This window comes from Myotis nattereri (genome assembly GCF_964212035.1).
Source record: "Myotis nattereri genome assembly, chromosome: 7".
Taxonomy (NCBI): domain Eukaryota; kingdom Metazoa; phylum Chordata; class Mammalia; order Chiroptera; family Vespertilionidae; genus Myotis; species Myotis nattereri.
In genome coordinates this window covers 8,070,583-8,095,908 of record NC_138082.1, presented here as the reverse complement: position 1 = coordinate 8,095,908, position 25,326 = coordinate 8,070,583, and the positions used below count along the sequence as shown (strand labels likewise).

The 25,326-nt window shown below is 41.5% G+C and overlaps 1 protein-coding gene across 5 annotated transcripts in view; it reads left to right on the top strand.

Moving 5' to 3' along the window:
• The window catches only part of SATB2 (SATB homeobox 2), a 180,854-nt gene that overhangs the window by 86,099 nt on the left and 69,429 nt on the right, over positions 1-25,326 (top strand). For all 5 annotated transcript variants that reach the window (XM_081095481.1, XM_081095480.1, XM_081095479.1 and 2 more), the window contains one exon: positions 9,715-9,817. In XM_081095481.1, the coding sequence (XP_080951607.1) occupies positions 9,715-9,817 (103 nt within the window). The remainder of the gene's footprint in view (positions 1-9,714; positions 9,818-25,326) is intronic.

Sequence of the window (25,326 nt, the reverse complement as noted above, 5' to 3'; positions counted from 1 at the left end):
CATTGCTCGCCCACCTAGTTGCCTGACCTGAAAAGTTTCTTCTCTCGTGTTTGAGCCTGTGGGTCCCACTGCCTCCACGTCGAAAACCGTCCTCCTTTGTGCCAGGGCCTTGTGGAGACTTTCCTCACCTCTCATCTGAGATTCTTTAAGTTGTCAGGTGTCATGACTTTTCCCCTGCCCCCTGCTGCTCCAGCCCTACTGCAGGCCATCTCCTGCCATGTAACCCTTCAGTCATCTCCGCCCCCTTCCCGCACCCGGTCTGTCCAAAGTACAGACTCTGCAGCATGGCCTCTGAGAGCCATCGGAAGACTGTCCACCTGACCTCCCACCAGAGCCATCTGCCCCCTCTACCTGCACCTGCTCTGTGCTCCAAACACATGGCATTAATTATTTGGAACATTGGCCATTGTTCAAACTTCACCAAAATATTCCTGAAGTGGGAAAAAGCTAACTAGTACCCTTGTACTTTGTAAGGTTACCAAAGTATCTTGTGTGATTTTTAAAAAAATGTTTTCATTGATTTTTTTTTTTTAGGGAGAGGGGCAAGTAGAGGGATAGACAGATAGAAACATCATTTGGTTGCCTCCTGCATGCCCCCTACTGGAGATCAAGCCTGCAACCCGGGCATGTGCCCTGACCTCTTGGTTCATGGATTGACGCTAACCGCTTAGAACACCGGCTGGGCTTCTTGTATATTTAAAAAAAAAAGTTATTATTGATTTTAGAGAGAGAGGAAGGGAGATGGAGAGAGAGAAAGAGAAACATTGATGTGAGAGAGAAACATTGATGGGCTGCCTCCTGCATACCCCTTATTGGGGATCGAGCCCACAACCCTGGACACGCCCCAGCAGGGAATCGAACCTGTGACCTTTTGGTGCATGAGACAACATTCAACCAAATGAGCCACACCACCCGGGGCAGGTTATTGTGTTATTTTAAAAATTCACACCAAGTTTATATTCTGCTCAATATACCGGTGTTTTTGATATTTAAAAAAAGCCTTGGAAATCACTACCTGTAAAATTGCTAACCGTCTCCCATGCTCATGGGACTGGCCCTTTAGGGAGATGCACCGGGTTGGCCTCTGGCTCTGGCAGCCCTTGCACACCTGCCAATGGCCCGGAGTCACCGCTCGCTCTCGCACGTGCTTTCTCCAGCATGCGCTGCTCTCTCCTACTGATGAAATCTTTCAAATCCCTGTGGAAAGTCAGCGCTGGGGCAGGACTCTGACCTACGCTTGAAGTATGGCTTCTGCTCTTGGTAGTCTCCGCACACCCCTCTGTGCCAGCGCTGATCCCGGCCCACTGTCCTGGGGTCTGCCTGTCCCATCACGGATGAACTGCCCGCAGTCGCAGACGCCAATGGGAACATGTTTATCGTCATGTTCCCATTCAGCACAATGTGTCTCTTCCCCGTAGCTGAGGCTCTAAGGCTGGAGTTCTCCATCTCAGCCCTATTGACCTTCTGGGCTGGACCCGTCTTGGCGGTGGGGCTGTCCGCGTGTTGTAGGATGTCTAGAGCATCCCTGGCCTCCACCCCCTAGATCAGTAGTTCTCAACCTTCTGGCCCTTTAAATACAGTTCCTCATGTTGTGAACCAACCATATAATTATTTTTGTTGCTACTTCTTAACTGTCATGTTGCTACTGTTATGAATCGTAATGTAAATATCTGCTATGCAGGATGGTCTTAGGCGACCCCTGTGAAAGGGTCGTTCAACCGCCAAAAGGGTCGCGACCCACAGGTTGAGAACCACTGCACTAGATGTAAGTAGCATCCCCCTCCCTCCCCCACCCCCGTTGTGACAACCAGAATGTCTCCAGACATTGCCGGGTGCCCCGTGAGGGAGCACTGTCACTCTCTCGTGAGAACCACTGCTCTGATGGGTGTAAAGAGTTCAGGATGGTCCAGCGGGCGTGGCTCAGTGGTTGAGTGTCGACCTATGAACCAGGTAGTCATGGTTCAATTCCCAGTCGGGGCATACGCCCAGGTTGTGGGCTCCATCCCCAGTGTGGGCTGTGTAGGAGGCAGCAGACTAATGATTCTCTCTCATCATTGATGTTTCTCTCTCTCTTTCCCACTCCCTTCCTCTCTAAAATAAATAAACAAACAAACAAACAAGTAAATAAATAAATAAATAAATAAATAAATAAATAATGAAGAGCTGAGTAGAAAAGTGTTGTGGAAAGTGCTGTGCGATGTGAAGGTTTAGTAATGTGACAGTGTCCTTGGCAGCCCTGCAATGTCTTGAACTAGTGACAGTGACTGCAGTCAGCTGACAGGTGATGCCCAGCACAGTTTTAGTCAAGCGGGCTGGGACTGCTGTTTAGATTTGGGGGGGATTTGACTTGGGCTTCTGGGGTGCTGTGTGATTTTGATCTCAATGCAGGAGTCCTCAGCCAGCATGGGCACGGAATGTGGACCCCTCCCTAGTCCTGCAGGTATCACCCTCAAATGTCCCAGATGGTTCACCTGCATCGCATGGCTGGACTGCATTTAGACAACCTCACTTATTCTGTTGGAGGTTGCAGTAGAAGAGGTGCAGTGGATTAATTTCTTGAAGTTCAACCTATGGAACGTGAAAAAGAACGCATTTCTGTTCTAAGAAGGTGAAGGGGTAATTGAGCAGTGAAATCCACCAGCTTATGGATCCCCGAGTAAATGCTTGGCACTTTGCAGTGGGCTGGGGATATGGTGGTGACGATGGGGACCAAGCCTTCTATCTAAGAAGAGGAGAGCGAAGCACACAGCATTGCTTGCTTCAAAGGAGAAAGGTTGGCTATTGGATATTTAAAATCGACTCCACTCATGAGTAAAAGATGTCTAGTTTTATTTTTTTTAAATATATTTTTATTGATTTCAGAGAGGAGGGGAGAGAGAGAGAGAGAGAGAGAGAGAGAGAGAGAGAGAGAGAGAGATGACTGGGAATCAAACCGTGATCTCCTGTTTTTAAATAATTCTTCCTCATTACCCCCAAACTAAACCATTTTAGATCTTTCTTTCCTCACTCAAATTTGGCAGTTGCATAAAGGAATGACTCAGTGGCTAATATAGCCTTTCCTGAACTTCCCAGTGGGCTGCAGTTCAGAAGAGCACCCCGGACAGTGGAAGAGTGGAAAGTCCATGCAAGGGCAGATGAACACATCTCTGGCTTATTTATAATTAATTGAGGGAGAGTTAAATGATAAAACCCCAGGCCTCAGGGTTTTGATCCATTAAAATAAGGAGAGCTCACAGTCCCTGCCTTGTCGGCCTCATAGGTTAGGATGGCCAAAGGGAATGGCTGAAAAGACCATCTTGTTGATGAAAATTGCATTGAAAGAACAAACAATCTGTGAATGAATGCACCTTCCAATGTCCCTCTGCCGGCCCCCTCTCCCAACCATGCTCTCTGTGACTCTAGATATGCTTAAATTTTTTTGTGTGATAAAATACATATAACATGAAGTTTATATTTTAAACCATTTTTAAGTTTACAATTGAGTGTCATTAATTAATTCACAGTGTTGCGCAACCATCACTCCTATCTGTTTCCACACTTTTCATCATCCCACAGAGAAAGTCCATGTCCATGAAGTTATAATCCCCCGTCCCCTCTCTTCCTCAGCCCCTTGTACCCCTCTTCTAGCTCCTGTCTCTGTGAATGTGCTTGTTTTGGCACCTCATAAAAGTAAGGCCATAGAATAATTGTCCTTTTGTGTTGGCTTATTTCAAGCATGCAGATATGTTTTCAAAGCTCTGTCCCATTTCCCTAGTTGCGGTTTTACTGTCAAGTATTCATGGAATAAAATGACTGACCAAAGTTACTGAACTGCGAACACGTGACTAGATTTGCAGTATGATGGTGGAATAGCATTGCTAGTCTTCTTTAGAAAGAGGCTGTAAGATAATTATTTCTGTTACCCCTGGCAAGCACGGTCCATTTGGGGATCATTAAAGGACTAACTTACATGTACCATATGCCAACATAACCGGGCGGTGAAATCAGGCAGCCAGTTGGGTCAGGAGAAGAAAACCAGTTGATTGTGTCTCACCTACAGACAAGCAGATGATAACTTCTGGGCCAGTCTTGTGCTAACCAGTTGCCAATTGTCTGTTTAATTGAATCTTAAATTCGCGTATGAAGTGAGGATGCACCCTGTCTTGTAACCAGCTCTCAGTTGTTATTTTCATGCGAAGTTGTTTTAGTTCGAGGCCCAACCTCATGAGCTCAGGTTGATGGAGGCTCTGGCAGCTTGAAAGAACGCCTGAGTGGGTGATGGAGGGTCCATGCGAAGTGATTGAATGGAGGGGAGAGAGCCAGCATCCATTGATCCCTCATCTTGTGTTAGCACTTTTCCACGCATCATCTCCCCGAATCCTGACACCCTTCCGAGGCAGGTGTCCGCACCCCAGGCCCCCAGAGGAGGGGCCACCATTCGATAAGCAAGCCTCTCCGTGGTTATTTCGGAGGGAAGCTCTCCCATGGAGGCTTCTTACACCCCAAAGCCCAGAGGAAGTGGTTCTTTCAGCGCCAATGGTAACGGTTTTCCACTCGGATCACGGCTCACGTAGCTCAGAAAGGGCTGGAAAGCCATGGTGGGAGGCTGCCGAATGGCATCAAGTGAGTTTTTCATGACCAAGTAACTCCTCCACATCAGGTTTTGTTTCTTCACCGTACTTAATTGAAGTATCCTTATCATCTCATGTTCAGAATGTTATTTAGCATATCACAGAGCAGCACGAAGAAGCCGAAAATGAGCAAGGAACGCATGCATTAGTTATTGCCTGCGTCATGCTGTCCTCCAGGTTAGCGTGGGCCAAGAGGCTGGAGATGCCGGCTTCTCCCTTACTCTCACACTCTTCTTGCTAAACAGGACATTTGCACTGGCAGAACGTCTAACCATCCACTTTGCTTTTAATGTTCTTTTTTAGAGCAACGGTATTATGTGTCTGCAGGTTGGCTACTCTTATTATAACGTTCCTGTTCAAACAAATCTCACTGAGCCACAGGGAAGGCAGTGAAGAACAGACTATTCTTGTATCTTTCTCTTTTGGGGGAGGGAGAGGGGATCCTCAGATCTTTCTAAGTGTCTTGTACAGATCATCTTAGTTCATGGTTATTGTTTAGCTTTTCCTATTAAGTTTGATTCCTTAGTTTTCTCTGACTCGAAACTTAATCCGCTCATAGAAGGGGCCTGAGGTCACACCGTTGTTTTACTTCCCGTCGCCTTGTTCCCTGCTTTGTCTAAAGAATTGATTGCAGTGCCCAGTGTTGAGCGTGTGCTGGCAGATGGAGGTGGTGGGGAATACGTCCTTCCTTTCATTCATTCGCTTCCCTTCTTAAGAGACCCATGACACAGTGGGGCCTGGTCGTGGTGTCTCTTTGTGGGGCCACCCATTGCTTTTTGACTTTGGACAAGATGCTACATTCTGAGCTTCGTGCCCTCAATTTGAAAATTGGAACCTTAGTTCTAATCACAGGTGACATCTGTTCTCTGACTAGTCAAAAACACACATGAATGTGGTTAACATTTGTCTGAGGAACCTAAAACAAACTTTCTTTTTAGATAAGGCAGTCTGCTTAGCTCTCGTAAGTACTATTAGCAGTATTATGATATACTTTTGCAGTTTGGCGTGGAGCAAATTCAGATGAGCTAGTAAAGTTTGGAGTAGCTAGCTCTGGTATATTTCAATTTCTCAAATACCTCCTTTTATATAAAAAACCCTTAAAACTTGCAAATATTAGTGGCAAATGATGTGTCAGAGTGACTGCAAATGAGGACACTTTGATTATACGCCCCATCTACAGTCTTCATATTTATAATCTCTTGATTAATTACAAAGAAGTCTGGAACTTCCAGAACATTTCTGTAGTTGGCAGGACATGTTAAGCCTTCCTATTTATTTTAACACATAATATTTTCCTATAAAGTAGCTGTGGTGTGTCCCTGTCTATGTGATGTTCCTGGCTGTGACCAAGTGTCTGAGGGGCTGCCTTGACTTCCCATTGTATGTGTGTCCTCCCATTCTTTCTTATAGCCAGCTCCATGCAACATGAAATGAGCGCAGCCCTAGCCAGTATGGTTCAGTGGGAGGAGCGTAGTCTTGTGGACTAAAAGGTCCCAGGTTTGATTCCAGGCAAGGATGCAGGCTCAGCCCCTGGTGTGAGGCGTGCAGTAGGCAGCCAATCAATGATTCTCTCTCATCATTGATGTTTCTATCTCTGTCTCCACCTCCCTTCCTCTCTGAAATCAATAAAAATATATTTTTTAAAGAAAGAAGAAATGAGCTCAGTATATGCACAGTTACTTTAATATAACCCTCCATAAAGCATAGCCCTTTGGTTAGCCAACACATAACAGTGCACTTACCTTTTTGACGTGTATCAGCATGGCGTTATATTGACTTGGACACTCAGGGTTTGGTTGCATTTTGGATTGGAAGAGATCTTTCCTGTTCATTTATCAGGAAGGTGTGGGGATGCTAAAAGTTCTGTGATTGCTCGAGAATGACTGGAAAACATAAAAGAGCAACGGAAACTGCAGAATTATATACGTCTTTGAAAAAGCAGTAAATGGAAATTAGATCTTTTTGGCAGGGTAGTAGGTGGGGGAGATTTTAATCATTACTCATTCCATTTTGCAGCAACTATCTCATCAGGTCTAACACGCTCCTGATGTAAGATGCGTCTCAGCTTCAGGGACGGTAAAGGTGTAAAACATGTGGTGGAGAACGGTGACACGTGGCAAACCCAGGTTCCCTGTGCCCACCCTCTGGAGAGCGTGCTTCCCTGTCAAGGCCGCGTGTGCTGCGTCTGCCTTAGCCCCTTGCAGTGTTGTTTATAAGGAGTTAAGTTTTGATTTTTAAAAAATAAGTTGACATTAGCATGAAGTTGACCTTGTAGTATGCATCCAGAATATTCTAGTGAGGCCTAGTAATTCAGACTGGGGCTATGAGAATGTAACAGTCTAATGTAGGGTTAGGGCATGTCCATGTTTGAAACTGAAGTAATAGGGCATAACATGACCTTGCATCTGACACATCCCCAAGATGTACCTCTTCTGTCTTTAAAGCTCTCTGGGGGATTATACAACCTTATATATCAGTAAGACTTCTCCGAGTGTCAACTATGTGTAAAGACCTGTAGAGAACTAGTAGGAATAAAATTTGCCACAAATTGGAAGAGATCTTTCCAGTGACTAAATATTCCCATTAGCTAGGAAGCTCTCTTCACTTACTACCCATAGTTCCTTGGCTCAGTTTATTTTTTGTTCTTCGATCAGTAAAGATGAAAACCAATGTATAGTGCTCTGGGGAAGAGAACAGATCTGGCTGAGTCTCGGTAGCCACCTCCTTTTTAATTGAGTATGAGTGTGCCCCCAGCAGAGGACCTGGTGACAGAGCCATAGAAAGCCAGGTGTTCATCTCCTCTCCACCTGGGTTGACGCTGGCGTTGGGCTGTGTCAGGGAAGGTGCCTGTGGAGCAAAGACAAAGCATGAAGGCAGGGAATGCGGACACGTGGACATGTGGACCGTGTGAGTGATTGGGGTTGTGGCCCGTCCTAGGGCGGAGGAGTTGAGCTCTGGGCAGGGCCTGAGGCACTCCCCACCTCAGTCTTTCTATTGCAGCAGGAAAGGGGACCCATCTGAAAGGCATTTTGGGGAGACAGGTGCTGGTGCTTCTGAGCTCACCGTCGCTCTGGACGTGAAATCATTTGCAGCAAAGGCTTAGTGCTGACGCCTGCGTGGCTGTGTAGCCGGGCCTTTCGGGGGGATAGCCTCCCTACAGACAGCCTCCGAGATGGCCAGTCCACTTGCCATGGCTCACAGCCACCCAGGTGGCGGTGCCTCTACTCCTAGGCGGCTTTCACGTTAAATCTTCCGTTATTATGACATTCACTTTGGCATTTTAAAATTTCATCGCTGTCCCTTTTCATCTCTTATATTCCAGTGACTCAGCTACCCCACATCAGCACTGTGGTAGACTTGAGGGAGGAAGAGAAAATGGAAACAGACACAGTTGCTTCATCCCAGGTCCGGGTATCTCAGACCAGGACACAGAGAACAGCTCAGCCAGAGGGCACTGGCCCAGCTAGGACAAGACTCCTCCCCGCTTTGTTAATAGTATACACAGCAGGCCCCCCTCAGAAGGTTCGGGTCCCACAGATCTTCCAGGGCAGCGGGCGAGGCCCGAAAGTTCGGCAACACACTCGGGCGCTCCTGGCTCTTGGCGCTCCGAGGGCTGCGCTCAGATCCTGAGTTGAGAGTTCTCCTTATTTCCCCTTGGAGAGCAGAGCTGTCACTTAGAGATCAGCGACCGGGGGAGGGTGGCCATCTGCTCTGGCGAAAGGGCCAAAGGGGTTTCTGGGAATTGAATTAGGGCCCACTGATGGGAGAGAAGGAGCTTGTGGGCTCGCAGAGGGCGTGGTGTCCAGTGGGCGGCTGTGCAGGACGCTGCTGGCGCTGGAGCCTCCTGGTGAAGAACGCGCCACCCCCCTTTCATCAGCTCCTCTGCAGCAGCGCCACGGGACGCCCTAAGGTTTCGCTCAGCTGCTTTGTATCTGGGGGGCCCGTTTTAGAGAGAGATGAGTCCAAGGCAGGATAGAAAACCTTCAGAGCTCCTGCATTGTTTATGTCCATTTGTTTTTAGACAGAAGCAGCAATAAAACCTATTTATAAAACACACGCCTGTCCTGTCACACTCATTGAGGTGTAAGTTACTGTTTGCCACCATCGCTAGCCCGGGCATGGTGTATTGCCTGAAAACATAGCTGTAGAAAATTGAAGGTGTGTGATCACCATTTTCGTTTCTCAGTGGTAAATGGGTTATGTTCCCCTTCTCTTGCTACCACAGTCGCGGAGGAGGAGGGGGAGGAGGAGGAGGAGAGGAATCCAGTGGGAGGGACTCAGAAAGGCTTAGCTTGGGTTCATTTTTGGTTGACACACAGTACAAGTGTTAGGCTTAGTTTCCCTGGCTCCAGAATAGCACTGTTAATTTTTTCATTGGGTGAATTTTCACACCAGTGCTAATCACACGTTTCTATAAATTATATTAATTTAACTTATTTCCCTAAACGTTGTTCTGCAGCGTGCAGCACGGATGTTCCCTGGCTCTTGGCTCTCTGCGCTCGCTGCAGTTGGAGAGGGAACAGGCGCATCTGAAAGGCATTATTGGGTGACGGAGGCGGCGGCTTCGGGTCTCACCTGGTGCTCTGGTTCCTAAATCACAACTGTTCTCTCCCTGGGCATCTGCCGTGCGCGGCCTGCCCATCCATCTTTGACGTTGTCCCTTATACTTTGACACGTATTCGTTAAAGGGGTAGTACATTTAGGTAATCATGCCTTTTTTGTTGGTTAATATATGTTTACTAATTTCAGAAAGGAAGGGAGAGGGAGAGAGAGACAGAAACATCAATGATGATAGAGAATCATTGATGGGCTGCCTCCTGCACGCCCCCTATTGGGGATCGAGCCCACAACCCTGGCATGTCCCCTTGACAGAATCGAACCTAGGACCCTTCAGTCCACAGGCCAACACTCTATCCACTGAGCCACACCAGCTAGGGCTAGGTAATCATATTTAGTGTTTAATAGTTTAGTTTGCAGGAGGGTGAGCCCTTCCAATTTAAAAGACAAAGGAGATTGGTGAGGGCGATCATGTGCCCTTTTTTGTCCCTAAAAGGGAGTCCTCACATTTATGAAAAATAACTGTGTTTTTTTTTTTTCTTTACAGAGTATGATTTCATCCATTGTAAATAGCACATATTATGCCAACGTGTCAGCAACCAAGTGCCAGGAGTTTGGGCGATGGTATAAGAAGTACAAGAAGATTAAAGGTAAGCTTTTTATTTTTGAAGCTTATCTTCAGTTTCTTAGGCTAATGAGTTGTTGAGTCTTTGGAATTTATGCTAATTTTAGGTATACTTTGAAAATAAAATTTTATGTAATTTTTAATAAAGATAATATTCTTAATATTTCCATCAAGAGATCCAAATTGACTTCCTTAAAACTAAGATGGTATTAGAACTAAAAGTAAAATTCTTTTTTGTTGTTCTGTTTTGTTAATTCTCACCCAAAGATAGATTTTTTCCATTGGTTTTTAGACAGAGTGGAAGGGAGGGGGAGAGACAGAGAGAGAAACATTGATGTGAGAGAGATACATTGATTGGTTTTCTCCCATATGCTCCCCCATCGGGGCCTGAAACCAAGGTATATGCCCTTGACCAGAATCAAACCCAGGACCCTTCAGTTTGCAGGCTAGTGGTCTATCCACTGAGCCAAACCCACTAGAGCTAAAAGTAAAATTCTTAGCATAATATATGAGGTTTATAGTTTTCACAAGAGATGCTTGTGGGGGTTGAGATCTTTCAAAATATTTTGAAATGGTTTCACATAGGCATGTTTATTTAAAAGCTAATCAATGAATCATTTCCACTTATATAGTAATGAAAGTTTAAAAGCAGTCATTCTAGGTTAAATCAGCACTTGTAGTTCAAGTAGCAGTTACATATTAGAAGGATTGTTGTGGTCCCAGGAATTTTGGAGTCAGAAATGGAGTTTTGCTGTTGTGTGTATTCGGAGACAATTCTAGAGCCATCCATGGTTAAAGCAAAGGGACTTGTGTTCAAATCATTATCTTCCATTTGCCAGCTGTGTGAGCTCAAACACATTTCTTAACTTCACCAAGACTCAGTTTCCTTATCTGAAAGTTGCAGTGATAAAAGTATCTAAGTTGCTGGCTAGCTAGTATTAATAAGTTAATACTAGCACAAAGCAATCTCTTAATTATTAGCTCTCCTACTATAACAATAATTAATAGCAGTAGTTGTACTACTAGTAATGTCTTACATGTGAAATTATGTCTGGTCCTGAATATACAGCTCTCATATAATAAATGTCGTGCGATTTAGACCATCCAGTCCTTTAAATATATCTGTGATATTTGGCCTTTGCACATATGTCAATGTTGGAAAAATTACGTTGTTCTCACCCCAGTTCAAATGCTGTTCAATTCAAATGCTGCTGGCCACTGAGGGCACTTGGGGAATTTTTGGTAACACAATAGGTTGATGTTCACAGGTATTTCAGTCCATATTTTGCATAGTTATGGTATCATCCATCACATTTCATTGTAGGTTCTCGTAGCCTTGTTGTCAGTTCACTGCCCCATTGAGGGCCAATGGCATGGTTGGTGGCTAGTAGGTAACAGTGAAGGATGGATTTACTTGTTTTACTACAGCTGGTTCCTCTCGGGGTTCAGAGTGTGGAAGGGGCGCTTGCTGGTTGTTGAACATTTGGGAGTTAGTTTACTAGGTTGCCTTTGGAGGCCCTTTTTTTATTACAAAGGAATGAGAGCATTTTATGCTAAATATACAACTTATAAAAATGTCAAAATGTTGAACTCCCAAAAGAAATGAAATCCACTGGAGACTGAGTTCAGATCTCTTTCTTTTCAACCTATTCTCAAATTCTTAGGACCTTCTAGATTCTGGCTCGGGCACTTGCTTTAGAATATTATTAGTATTGACTCTTGTACAGGATGCGATGAACAACTCCTCGCCACAAGACATGATTGCATGGTTCAGAAGGGTTTCTTTTCTGTCAGTGCTGTCGCCAAGTTTTTCTTTTAGCATAAGATGGTTCAAGTGCTTGAACATACCCTCTTCGGTTAAAAATCAACAGAATCTCGCAGCTCCAAGGTCACTTGTGGAATCCCATTTGCTCGCTGTTACGAGAGAACGGAAGAGCGTGTCCTCCTCTAGTCGTCTGGAGTGTAAGCCCAGATTCAGAAAGACTGGAAACCCTTCAGTCTAGTGTTTCAGGATGGCCACTACAGAGAGTGCGTGTGTCTGTGTGAATCTGTGCACACACACCTTAACCCTTACGGCTTCTACTTTTCTCTTGTTTTCCTTAGCAATCCAGGTTTTTTTTCCTCTTTCTTTTCAAGATAGTAAATGCACAGTTAAATTGTTTAAGTGCCGTAAAAGCAGACTGAGACCTTGATTTCAATCAGGGGTCAAGGATCCACATACCTGAAGAGGCTGCCAGACGCTGTGTACACATGCTGTTCAGGGAGACGGAGCTAGTCATTCCTGCGGAAAGCGTGTGTATGCGAGCGTGTGTGGTAGGAGGAGAACAGGGAAGGTTAAGGTATGTGTGAAGTAAACACAAGCTGCCATCAAACAGTTCAAGTGGTGTTGATGCATCAGCCCAGGGGGTGGGAGGGAAAACAAAGCATTCTCGGCAGGTAGGAGGGTGCGCAGAAAATCCACACCCGAGAAGAGTGTTTTATTAACTCTCGACCCCCAGAGAAAAGCACGTGTTGGACCTATACAGACACGGTTCATTGGCTAGGAGCTTTATGCTCCGAATAGATGTTGCTGTGGGGGATCCTCTCTCATAGAATCCAGTTCTCACGAGAAAGTAATGATTTTGTGTGTAAGATTTCTGTTTGTGTCCATCCATTTTCAAAATGAAAAAAATAAATAAATAAAAAGTAGGAAATGAGTAGTAGCAAACCCAGAATTCCACCTCGGGGCTCTTCCTGAGAGCTGAGAAGTCAGTTCTCCCTCCTTCTGGGCTTCCTCCCCACCACCCCTCCCTCCTCGCTTTCAGCCCACAGTTACCTAGTTACGTGTCCCATGGCTGATAGTCAGCGTGGAAGGAAATCTCACGCTAACTCACTGATGTCCCAAACTGAAGGCCGGCTGCATTGTCAAATATGTTTCCTATTATCTGCTAATGTCTGTTTTAATAAAACAGTGGGAACTAAATGGTTGCTTCTTAATCAAAACCATGATTTCCTAAACATAAGCCATGTGATTCTGTTACAAATTGCCACATATAGATCTCCTAGGTCAAATTTTTTTTTCTCTTCTCATAGAAATAAATAAACAGTAAAATAATTATATACTCGGAAAGATCAAAGTAAATATGACTAAAACCTGGCAAAAATAAAAGTCTACTGGTAGGATTAAAAAAAAAGATCAGATTGCAAATTCTATAGTTAATGCTTAAATAAATATGAGAAAAATGAACAATCAATAACTTGATATCATTAAAAACAGATGTAAAAACTATATACAAATGGAATTGTCTAGATTTTGAAGTAAACATTTTAATGTGCGTTTTTTGAATTTGTTGTTCTTAAAGCTAAACTATTTACACTTATTTTTTAAAAAGACCTAAGTTGGTTTGGGTTAGCCTGTTAACTTTATTTTCCCCAGAGATCATAGCAGAGCACATTCTGTTTACCTTTTTCCTTTAATTTCAAAGACAATCATGGTTGACACAGACATATTTGAGTTAACGTTAGTGTTCATTCATGGTGGATGGGAAGACAGTGTGTATACTCTGGTTTTAAGGTCCAGAACTATGAGCCTACATCCCATGAAGAAATGAAGTGGGTGAATGGGGTAGTAGGTTGTTTAGACAGCATTTTTTTTTTATTGCTGTTCATCTCATACTATAATTGCTTCTGGCCTACATTTTACAATGTAGAGCAGGAAGCTTCAAGGTATAAGGAAAGAAGCGTGCATGTTGTGTAAAAGAACAAAAAAGGGCAATATTAACAGTTGTTTGATGTGGAGGAGTTTTAGTGTTAGATACAAGGATAGTCCACAAAGACCTAAAGGTGTTCATGCCATCACATTATTTTCAAGAATTCTTGGGGTTATGTAGGATTTACTCAATTTTTCTTTCATAGGTTCTATATATTTTATTTTTTGGTTAATCCTCACCTGAGGATATTTTTCCATTGATTTTTAGAGAGAGTGAAAGGGAGGGGGAGAGACAAAAACATCAAAAGAGACCCATCGATTGGTTACCTCCTGCATCTGCCCTGACAAGGGCCAGGGATCGAGCCCACAACTGATCCCTTGACCAGAATCAAACCCAGGACCCTTCAGTCCTCAGGCCAGTGCTCTATCCACTGAGCCAAACCAGCTAGGGCTGTTCTATACATTTTAATAAAAAACTTATTTTTAACCTAATTCTTCTTTTGTGTTACTTACTTTTAGGCAAAAACTTTCCCCACCATTTTTATGAAACTAAGTGGAATTATGAGGGCCATACCATTAGCAACGATACTTTTATGGCAGTCTACACATGCAGGGGATTTTATAAGAATAAGATAGTGACAACAAAGAAGGACTCTTGTATTTTAAATCTTTCCTAATTAAAAATTTGCAAGTTAAAAAATAATTTTATATCTAAAGTGTTTTGCACTTGGCACCAAACACCAAGTGAACTGTTGTTTCTGGTGAGGTCGAGCTCAAGTATTTAATATGTCACAGAATTAAGGGGTCATCGCAAGTTCACATGGATACTAGTGCATATCGTGAAATTATTTGTGTCATAAATAATACCACTAGAATGCATGGACCTAACCAAACCCCATAGTTTGTTCAAAAAGCAAAATTATCCCCATCACTTTCTTCTTCTCAGTCATTGCTCAAGAACCCCCTGATTGCTAGTTGTCTTAATTCTATTTGTTTATTTGAGTTTATTTAGCAAAATATTAAAAAGCTGGGAGCAACGAGGATGTTAAAAATCAGAGTTCCTTCCCCAAGCCTGGTTTATTCTAGTAATCAGTATTTTATCTGACGCTGTCTGATCTAGTCCTGCAAGATCAAACGTCCAGGCCAGCGCGCAGACAGTAAACAAAGCCCGGGAAGGGTTTCAGTAAACACAAAGATTAGATGTTGAATGGAAATTAAACTCCTTGAACTAGTCCTCTGTACTAAAGTGGTTAAGTGGGTTGTGATTAAAAGAAATAAGTAATTATGATCATTATAGCTGAAATGATATAATGTTACCACATTTAAAGCACCTCTTGTACCCCAAAATGATTGTGTCATTTACAAAGTGGTGCCTTCGAGTTGCATAGAGGAATCAGTGTCCTCTGACCTGGCCCCGTGAGGCGGCCCTCGCTTGGCCACGGTGGTGTCGGTGGTCAGGACAGTGCCTTTAATCAGCGGCCGGGACTGCTGCCCCTGCTGGTGCTGGGCTCTCGGGAGGTACAAGCCACTTCCTGTTGTCTACCTTGTTCTGCCTCCGCGTTGTGAAAGAAACGTGCTTTCGGCTTTGGCTCTAAATCCAGGTGTTTGGCAAGGAAGTTTGTCCCCTGCTTATACTGTACCTTGCTGACAGTAATGCCAGCATCAGGCCCTTGAGTTTCATACCAACACTGGATTCCTGGAAATAGAAACATCACTTTCACAGCCAGCCACTTTTTATCTTACTGGTTTTCCAACACTTGGAAGAGCTTGCACAGGTTCACTGTGACAATCCCCGCTGAGCACGGGCGACTGTTCACCAGTCCCCGTACCCTCCCTGGCCTCCCTACTAGAAGCTTCTTGGGAGGGTTGGCATGTGGAAAAATGGTGCACGGAAAATGCCCTGGACCCTAGCTCAGATGTGGGCTCATTCCTTACTTATTCCAGGTAGCTGCTTCTTTAGCCTGAATATGTTTATTCATAAATATTTAAGAAGTAAAATAATTGTTTGTCAACAAGTCGTTTGTAGATTAAAAGAAACAAATTTGCTATCTGCTTATATTTATACTATTTATAAGCCATTTAAAATACATGCTTAAAAAGGATAGAATATCTGCTTTCCTGGCTTCCTCCTTCCATCCATCCATCCATCCATCCATCCATCCATCCACTCACCCATCCATCCATCATGTATGCTTCCTATTTGAAAGGAGTATAAGACACAAGGCCTGGTTTCAGAAACTCAGTGTTATATATGAAATAATGACTATAGAATGTAGACTTTTTGTTGCATGTTTTGTCATTTAAAAATAAATGTAAGCATCTGCTTTATATACCTGACAGGATGCATAGTAGAACAGGTCTTTTTAATTCTTAGCATTTATCAGTACTTCCAGCATGCTTTCGATTTCCCATAGTTTCAGATTTCCATTTGTCCTGCCCTGAACCAAAATTAAAAACTCAGAAACAAAGATATATCTGGTGGTGACTGATGAAGAATCTACAGAGTTGTGAAAGAGAATTTTGGTGTTTAGACCAGAAAAGTCTAGCTTATTTAAAATCTGGCATGATTATAGTGATGTTCTCTAATTTGGCAGGGGGGGAGGGTGGGGGGGGGAGGGAGGGGGGACCAGTTAGTTAAAATCAGAGAATTCTCTTGGTTTCTTGATCAAAAATCATTTGTTTTTCTTCAGACAATTTACCAGGTTGCAAGCTGAAAAACACTTAAGTTTGCAAGGTGCTCAAAGCTCTTAAGTACAAATGCTGTGTAAGATGCTGGGACTAGCATGACAGTTGCCCGTGGTAGACAGTTTAACCAGCTGTTTGCCTGACTGATGATGGGCCATCATTTTAACTTTTGTAAGACTTGGAGGTTATCTGATCTTAGAGTCCTGAAGTCCCAAGAGCATGAGCATTAATCTAGAATCATCTGGAATGCCAGTGAGGCTATGAGTGCTAACGCTGGCCCTTTCAACTCTCACGTTTCTATGTCCCGTGTTCCCCAGTAGTCTCGATTCTTGAATAACCCCCACTAGACTAGTAGTTCCTTTCAGAAACATCTGGTGACTCATCCACTGTGTGACTTCCTCAGAGCCCTGTGAGTGTAGGACCTTGAACATTGTAGGCACTTAGTAAATAGTAATAGAATTAAATTACTATGTAGATGAGCGTATTTGAACATATGTGCACTTAGAACAGTTTTATTTTTGCACATATTATATCGTGACTGATCTTATTTATTATCTGATTTTTCAATTGAGAGAAAAAAGAAAATACTGGGTTGTTTGAATCATTTTACAAATGTCCTTTGCCAATTAGTAATCAGAGTCATTCTCTTTTTCTGCTAATTAGTTATTGAGCTGAAGATTTAGTAATAGTCACTTCCACTGAAAGAGACACCTATATGGAGTAAAAATTGACCATTTATATAGCCTGAGAAAAACATACCTTTGAGGTTTTTCTAGCTAGTTTATTGAGTATTTTCCTTAAAAAAATGGCCCAAGACATTTAAGTTTTATAAAATCAGAGTAAAAAAGAATGAATCATGGGTTGATTGTTTCCTTGATTGATTTTTCTTTAATAGGTTTGAACTAAGGAATTAATACACATAGAAAGCTAACTGGCAAAAGTAGAATGCTCCCAAACAATGATGCTAAGTTTCTGAAGTGTGTTTTTCTCTCTCATGTGTGAATTCACCTCTGAAACAATAGCTTCAGATTAAAAGAAAGAAGAAAAATAAAGACATTATTGCATATAAGTAACTTTATCCTATACGTAAAGTTATGGGAATACTTGAAGTGATCAATGATTATCCAAAATAAAGCATTGTTTGAAACCAAAGGGACAATAATGTTCAGAGGCAGTATGGGTAAAGGTGGATGGATAATGCTCACTTTTTCCATGGAACATAATGGGGTCCTATGAGCTTTTACTGCCAAAAATCAGAGGTGTCCAGATTCAAGTTGCTTTATGTTAGACATATATGTTTTTTTTGTGCATCTTAATATGACGGAAAAAGGAAGTTGATAATAAGGGAAAATACACCTAAGACCAGTCATACAGAATTATCAATGCCGGCAGGTCCACCTCACTTATGGGCCTGGAGGCGTTTTCCTTCCAAGCCTTGTTTTATTAGGAGTTAACAAGTTGGCTCTGAATGGCTTGCTCTAGGCAGAGATTTGCAAGCAAGTTCTCAACCCAGAGACAGATTCTCTTGAACGAATGTAGAGAAAAACATCTTTAGGTTTTGTGGTCCTCAAAGACTTAGCTTTTCTTTTTTTGCCCCCAGCCCTTTCAGATGCCTAATATTTTCTTTAATTATATTTAGTGAACTCTCTGGTAATAGTTGTGTTTTTTTTTTCCCCCATCCAGTGCTGTGGGATTTATATCTGTTATATATGGGATATTAGCTTTAGCTCTTTGAAATCATGTCTGTCTCTGATCGTGTTAACAGAAATTGGTTTTCATATAACAAATTGCCTTTGTACCTGCAGTCATTGAATAGGAGAGATTAAATTAGAAGTGTTTTCTGTGATTGGACATAATGGGTATTGGCAGATGGGATGCTATTCTGGGTTTTGGGGGAAATTAGTGTTATATTTACACTTTAAAAAGAATTTAACTCAGTGATAGATTTTGCCTGAATGGTAGGGTTGCTTAATGTCAATATGTAGTACAGTTCAGAGAGAGGGTCAACATAAATATCAGGTAGGACCATATGAAATTGCCATTTTTTGCAGGTCAGACTGTTGCATATCAGCCATTCCATGTAATGGAGATTCTGGGGTTATTACTATGTGATGTGAGTGTGCATACCCATTTTACTTTGTGTTGGCTATGTGGTTCTAATAAACACTTCATATTTACAGCATTTATGATGAATACTTGCTGAAGGTCTTCATTGTGTGAGTCATGTCATTCATCAGTCAGCTGGGACCCATGTTGATCACACTCATTTTGGGACAAAACATTTTTGGCCACAAGAAAAATAAAAGAAAGAGGGATTCATGAAAATAAATGTAACGAGTGTGAATTTGTTTTAGATGACTGGAATGAATTGATAATAAAAAACGAGATAGGGATCGAAAGGAGTTATGTTTGATTAAATAGAAAAGCATTTTAAATCATAGGCAGATGTTGCATCTACGTGTACTAAACAGTTCAATTATCAGATACAAATCCATAGGTGGAGTTTTTTTTATAAAGCTGATATTATTCAGTACTTTATCTCCAGGAGCTGACATCATTCACAGCACATAACAGTTGATTAATAAACATTTATTATATGCATTAACACAATAAACAAAAGTGAATGACCTTGTTTTATGGATTAGCTAAATCAGTGACTTCATCACTTTTTAGAACTGACCATCTGCTTCAGTCCGTCACCTCAAGAAGGTGACAGGATGTTAGTGGAGGCATGAGGTTGAGCTCTCACCATTCAGTTAACTCATCCATACATGATATCACCTGTGCATGTACATGCCACATGCATGCATGCATGCACACACGCATATACAAACAGGAAGTAGGACTTATCCATAGAAAAGTTGATTAGTCCTGACTCACACCCTAAAATTAATGATTATCACATGCCCCAAGTTGGCAGTTTAGCATAATCAGTGGCACAAAGGCGCTACTGTCCTGAAGACATGGGTTTGAATTCTGATTCTTCCTTTGATAAGTGTGTGACAGTACTTTCTGAGCTTCTTCTTCAATAAAGTGGGCATCATCATATCTCTGTTATACAATTGTTGTGAGAATTAATTGACAATAATGTGTAAAGGGGTTAGTTCAGTGCCTGATGTTACCTGCAGTGCCAACATGTCTTAAAAGAGGCATATTAGCATGCTATGACAATCTCTGCACTTATAATAAGAACATTTTTCTCTAAAGGAAATCCATTAAAAAGTACTTGTGAAATATTTAGGCTCTAAGAATGTGACTTTGAGTTATTCAGAGAAAGAGAAAAGAAGTGGTTTTCCCTGGCCTTGTGCTTTGTTTATTATGCTTATGAAGCTAGAGCCAGCCCTAATCCTTTGACTATTCCTAAATATTTATCTACATTTGGACAGATATTTGACCTTGAACAAGTTATCTGACTTCACTGGGTATTAGGTAGGATCACTGTGGACACCAGGTTCTGGGGCTAATGAGGGGGGAGCAAGGATCTTGGAATGGAAGTTTGGAAATCCAGGCCAATGGTGTGATCACGTATCATTTCTATGTGCTCAAGGTTTGGATATCCATTTGAAATTTTCATTTTCATTGGCAACCATTTTACCAAGAGTGCCAAAGGCAAGCCTATGTCTTATCTTGCCGAATCACTTCCAGAGAGCTTTCTGAGACTAAAAGAGTCTTTCTTTTTTTTTTTTTTAACTTGGCTTATATTCTTCCATTCAGGATTTTAGGAGATATTGTGTGGGGGATACTCGAGAGTTTTTGTAGCAGTCATTCATGCTAGTGAATGCCTTTGCATGAGCATCTTAATGGTTTAAGGAAAAATCCATAGATCAGAAATTCTAGAAATTTCTCAGTGTAAAACCTTTTACTCAGTTCATTGCTTTTCACTTACTATAATTATGGACAGACCCCAGGGGTTATTTTCCAAAAGAACTGTGTTAAAGTTTGCATTGAAATACTAGGTTCATTGTTCTGGAAAAATTATCAGTTTTTTAATGCAGTATTGGTAGATAAGCTTCTAAGCTACCACTATACTACAGCTACCACTATTACCACTAAATAAGCTACTAATATTCTTGTTGCTGCGTGGAGTTTCACAAAAAGAGATGTCTTAGCAGAGTCCTAACTTCTTGCCAGAATGAAAAAACAGAAGCATGTAGTCTGAGAGAGGGAATTGTTTAACAATCCTATCAGGACTCTAAGATGCTATTAGGTAAGTAACCTGGAAGCTTGATTCAAACCCAGTTTACAGGTAATCCTCCCCATTTTACAGGTAATCCCCAAACACTCAACAAGTTATAACTCAGGCCTTAAAAGTCCCCATTTGCTCTTCTTTCCACCTATCCAATAACATCTTGCTCTGATTGGCGGGCACCTGTGCCTGTCAAATGCTGCTTATAAATGCTCAGAAAATACATTATGGGGCACTTAGTCCCTGGAGTATGTTTTTTAAAAATTATTTTTTAAAAGTTAGAACATGTTGATATTTATCCATTCTCTGGAAGATAAAAACAAGCCACTAAGCATTTGCCTTTTAAAAGTACTGTGGGACACTTCCTTTCTTTCGGTTCAGGTAAATGTAACAGGTGCACAGGCACACCTCAGAGATGCTGTGGGTTTGGCTCCAGACACCACAAATCACAGTCAAGAAAGTCACATGCACGTTTTTGTTTTCCAGTGCATACCAAAGTTATGCTTACACTCTACTGTAGCTTACTAAGTGTGCAATAGCATTATGTCTCAAAAAATGTACATATCTTTAAAAATATTTCATTGATAAAAATTTCATTGCTCACCATCATCTGAGACTTCAGCAAGATCTTTTGCTGGTTGAGGGCCTTGCCTTGATGTTGGTGGCTACAGATGGATCACAGATCACCATAGCAAAAATAGTAATACTGAAAAAGTTTAAAATTTTGTGCGAATGACCAAAATGTGATGCGGAGTAAGCAAATGCTGGCAGAAACATGATGCTGATCAACTTGCTTGTCACAGGGTGCCGCAAACCTAAAGTTTGTAAAGAAGTGCAATAAAGCCAAGTGCAATAAAGCGAGGTATGCCCATACATTTAAAGCATATTCTATTCATTGTGTTTCCCTATTTTTTATTTATAATAATTTTTGACACTTAAAGCTGGATTTGTATAATGCTCCTGTGACTTTAATGTCAAGAGTTGTGATGTGAGATTAAGTCATTTTCTTTTCCATCAATTCTGCCTCCTGATTCATAGGTCAGAGTATGGACTCTGAAGCCTCATTGGCAGAAGGGGAATAGCAACATATTCCTGCACGTACCATGAAGTCTGCAATTCTGTATTGATAATGAATTCTTTTAAACGGTGGGGATGTGTCTGTAAGTTTGGTATGATGTAACATGGCATAGTTACTTGAAACCAAAGAAAAGATTGCAATTCTTTAGGTGCCCTTTAGGAAATAGCAGACATTGGCCAGGACATCCTAATCAGGAAATTTTGCAATGAGTAGCCTTATCTGTCAGTCATATTTATACGGATAGTTTTCTGAAATTTACAACGGCACTTTCACAAGAAGCTTTTATGTAGATACTGATCATGTAAATTTTACAATTCTGAGATAATAATAAGCATCTGGCATAATCTCTAAAGATACTAAGTAAAAGCAAAGGCAATGTAAACATTGATCCTCCAGCTTCAGTATATATAACAAATCTTACGTGGAATCTTAGTGCACATAGAACACAAAGAGATTCTGATTCTGGGCCCATGAATTTATGTTTCTAACAGTCTTTCAGGGGAGATGGGTATAAATGGTTAAAGGACCATATTTTGAGTATTTCTGAAACAACTGAAATATACAGTGCGCATTCATTCATCTCTGTCTACACACACACACACACACACACACACACACACACACAGACATGACAAGATGAATGTGATAGTAATGGTAAACATTGCATAGTGCCAGGTATTGTTCTAAGTGTCACCAAATATTAGCTCATTTAATCCACACAGTAATCGTTCGTCATAGGCACGGTTATTAGCCCACAATAAATATATTGGAAACTAAGCACAGGGAAGTTAAGTAACCTGCCCAAGGTTATACATCTACCAAGTGGTAGAACTGAGATTTAAATCCCAGCAGTCTGGTTTAGGAGTCTCTGCTTATAATCATCATATCATACATCTTTCCCAACAGATGAAAAGATATTCCCAAAATTGCAATAAAGAAATTTCCAAAAAGTGTCAGATAGGAATATAAGACAAGTTATGTGTGTGTGTGGATATATATATAGTGTGTGTGTGTGTGTGTGTGTGTGTGTGTGTGTGTATAGCAGGGATTTGCAATAATTAAAAGAAAGACTTGGCTTCCTGGATGTACTGTAAAATTGCTTGAAGTAACATGATATTTTTGAACCAAATATCTTCTAATTGTAATGAGGATAAATCTCTTGGGAGGAGTAAAGCCTTCCGAGGTATGAACAGCCTGCCATCGCCCAAAATCATGGGCATTTAATAGCTAGTGGTCAGAAGGTGCTCTTGGTTAGAACATCAACTGTGAACTTGAGAAGACTTTGGGGTCCTGGAGCATTGGATTTTTAGGCATTAGTAAGGTTGGGGTGATGATTTCCCCCACGTCATTCTTAGGAGTAAAGAACTTGGCTTTTATTAGTAGAGCTGCCAGGGACTGGAAAACATTGACTAAGAGTCTTTGCTTGACCAACCTGTCGACAGGCTCCTGACCTTCTCCTAGGCCCATCCTTGCACTTCCTTGTAAATTCCAGTTTTAACAATAACCCTGCTAAGTCAGTTTACCCAGAATCCCCTCCCCTTGGTATCTGATCACCCTCCATATCTCATCCTCCAGGATCCCCCAGGTGATGTCTGATGACCTGGCCTGTCTACAGCAAAGAATCTTGTTAGGTTGGTTGAGCCAGAATCCTCCTTACTGCTGCTAGTGCCTCTTGGCCATTTTCCATCCACTGACCCTCACCATCCTCCTCGGCTCTGAATTCCCACTGGCCCCTGCTGTATTTGGAGTTGAGCCCAAACTCTCTCCGCTCTGTGCAACCCAGTTGTAGGGTCCCCTCTGTCTGTCGCAGTGGTCCTGATAAGGTCTGCATTACCATCTTTGACAAGGGTTGATGGATACTTTTATCTTTAACAACATAGGGGGTTTCTTGAGTCTTCTAAGCACAAATTTAAGGCTGGCTGTCCATGGGCAGCATCTGGTTTCCAGAAATGGTGTTTTTTTTTTTTTTTTAATATGTTTTTTATTGATTTTTAGAGACAGGAAGGGAGAGGGTGGAGGAAGAGAGAGCAACATCCATGATGAGAGAAACATCACTCCTGCATGCCCCCTACTGGGGATTGAGCCAGCAACCTGGAATCAAACTGTGACCTCTTGGTGCATTGGTTGACACGCAACCACTGAGCCACACTGGCTGGGCTCAGAAATATTTCATTTGGCTTTTATTACATTTTGTAAATGGAATTGGTTGCCAACACTTAAAAAAATTAGGAGTGATCATCTAAAAATCCAGATTTATTATTTTCTTGAAAAAAAATCTGAAGAAATGACAATAGGAGGAAGACAAGAACTGGCTGATGCAGGAGAGGGGCTGAAACAACAGAGATCTGAATATGCCATGCGCATTCATTCTAGGCTTTCCCTCGCTCCACGCTCCACTCGTGCCTCTGCAGCTGGCTTTGCTGGCTGCTCTGTGCCCGGAAGTGTTTGCAATTCGCGCCGTATGGCTCACCACTAGGTAGTTAGGACTTCATGATGGTGCCACATGTTTCTAAGGATGCTTTTGCAGGCACTGCTCTTAACTATATGAACTTAGAAGGATCTGCGAACTCATAAGGAAAGTGAGAATCATTATGCATCATCTTAAAGGAATATGGGCTGACATTATTCTGATTCTTTTTACCAATTCATACAGGCTACATAGAACTCTGATGTTCATGCTTAATTGTGTGCATGCTCTGACTAGATCTGTGAATGTTTTTTTTAATTGATGATGTCATTTAAATATATCTCAAGAAAGTAACTCACTCAAATGTAATTCAGTCATTGAAAACTGAAAATGCTGAAATTTTGGAAAATTAGCATTTGGTCAAAGAATGCATGCTATGAGAGAATGGGTCTGTTTTTTTAAGTAGAAAAAGAAATGGATAAAATGTTTGCTTAAGTACCTGAAAATATAATTTAATATTTGAATTTGTTTTTACTTCGGCTGAATTAAAAAGCAAACAAATAAATAAAAGTGAATAAAATGTCTATTGAGGCCAAGTATTTCCGCCTCTAAAGTACAACTTGATTCTGGACAGGCCTATGGCCTCCACTTCTCTTTTCAGTAAGGAAATCATAATAGTGATTTTTGTTTACAGACACTGTGTTAGATTACCTTACTCGAAGACTCTTAACTATTTGCTTGGTTTGATTTTAAGACTGTATGCCTTACAGTTTAATTAATACAGTGATTGAAAAGGATTTTCCTTTAAGAGGATAAGATTAAAATAATTTGTTCACCTTGACCTTATGAGGAAAAGGTGAATGCAAACTAAATGAATTACATTGAAAGGATTAAGTTAAAAATTGAACACTTACAGAAGTTTGAGGTGAACTTTTGACTTATTTGGGGTTCATAGGAAAGTTAGGCAATCATTCAGTGTGTTTTTTTTTTTAAAAAAGCAGAAAAAATGCTGTATATGTCTGAATATAATGTGAACTTGAGATATCAGTATTTATCTATTTTCCCAATGAAAAGTTTTGAATATATAAAACCTCTAGACATGCAGATGAAATGGTCAGATGTCTGCTTACATTTTTTATGTATTAATTTATCTCCTCATATATTTTAAAATCACGTTACGTAAAATATTAATTTAGAAATGTTACTTTCCCCCACCCTTACAGTTCATTAATTAATTATTACAATTCTTCACATGTGATCGGTCACGAGCATCTTCCATCAAAGTAAAGACAAACTCATCACTGTTTTTTGAGTCATCTCACCCAGTGTTGCAGCACATTTCACTTCTGCCTAAACTTTTTTGAGACTCAGTGCTTTATAAAAAATTTTAAAATTTTTTATTGATTTCAGAGGGGAAGGGAGAGGGAGAGAGAGAGATAGGAACATCAATGATGAGAGAGAATCACTGGTCAGTTGCCTCTTGCACGCCT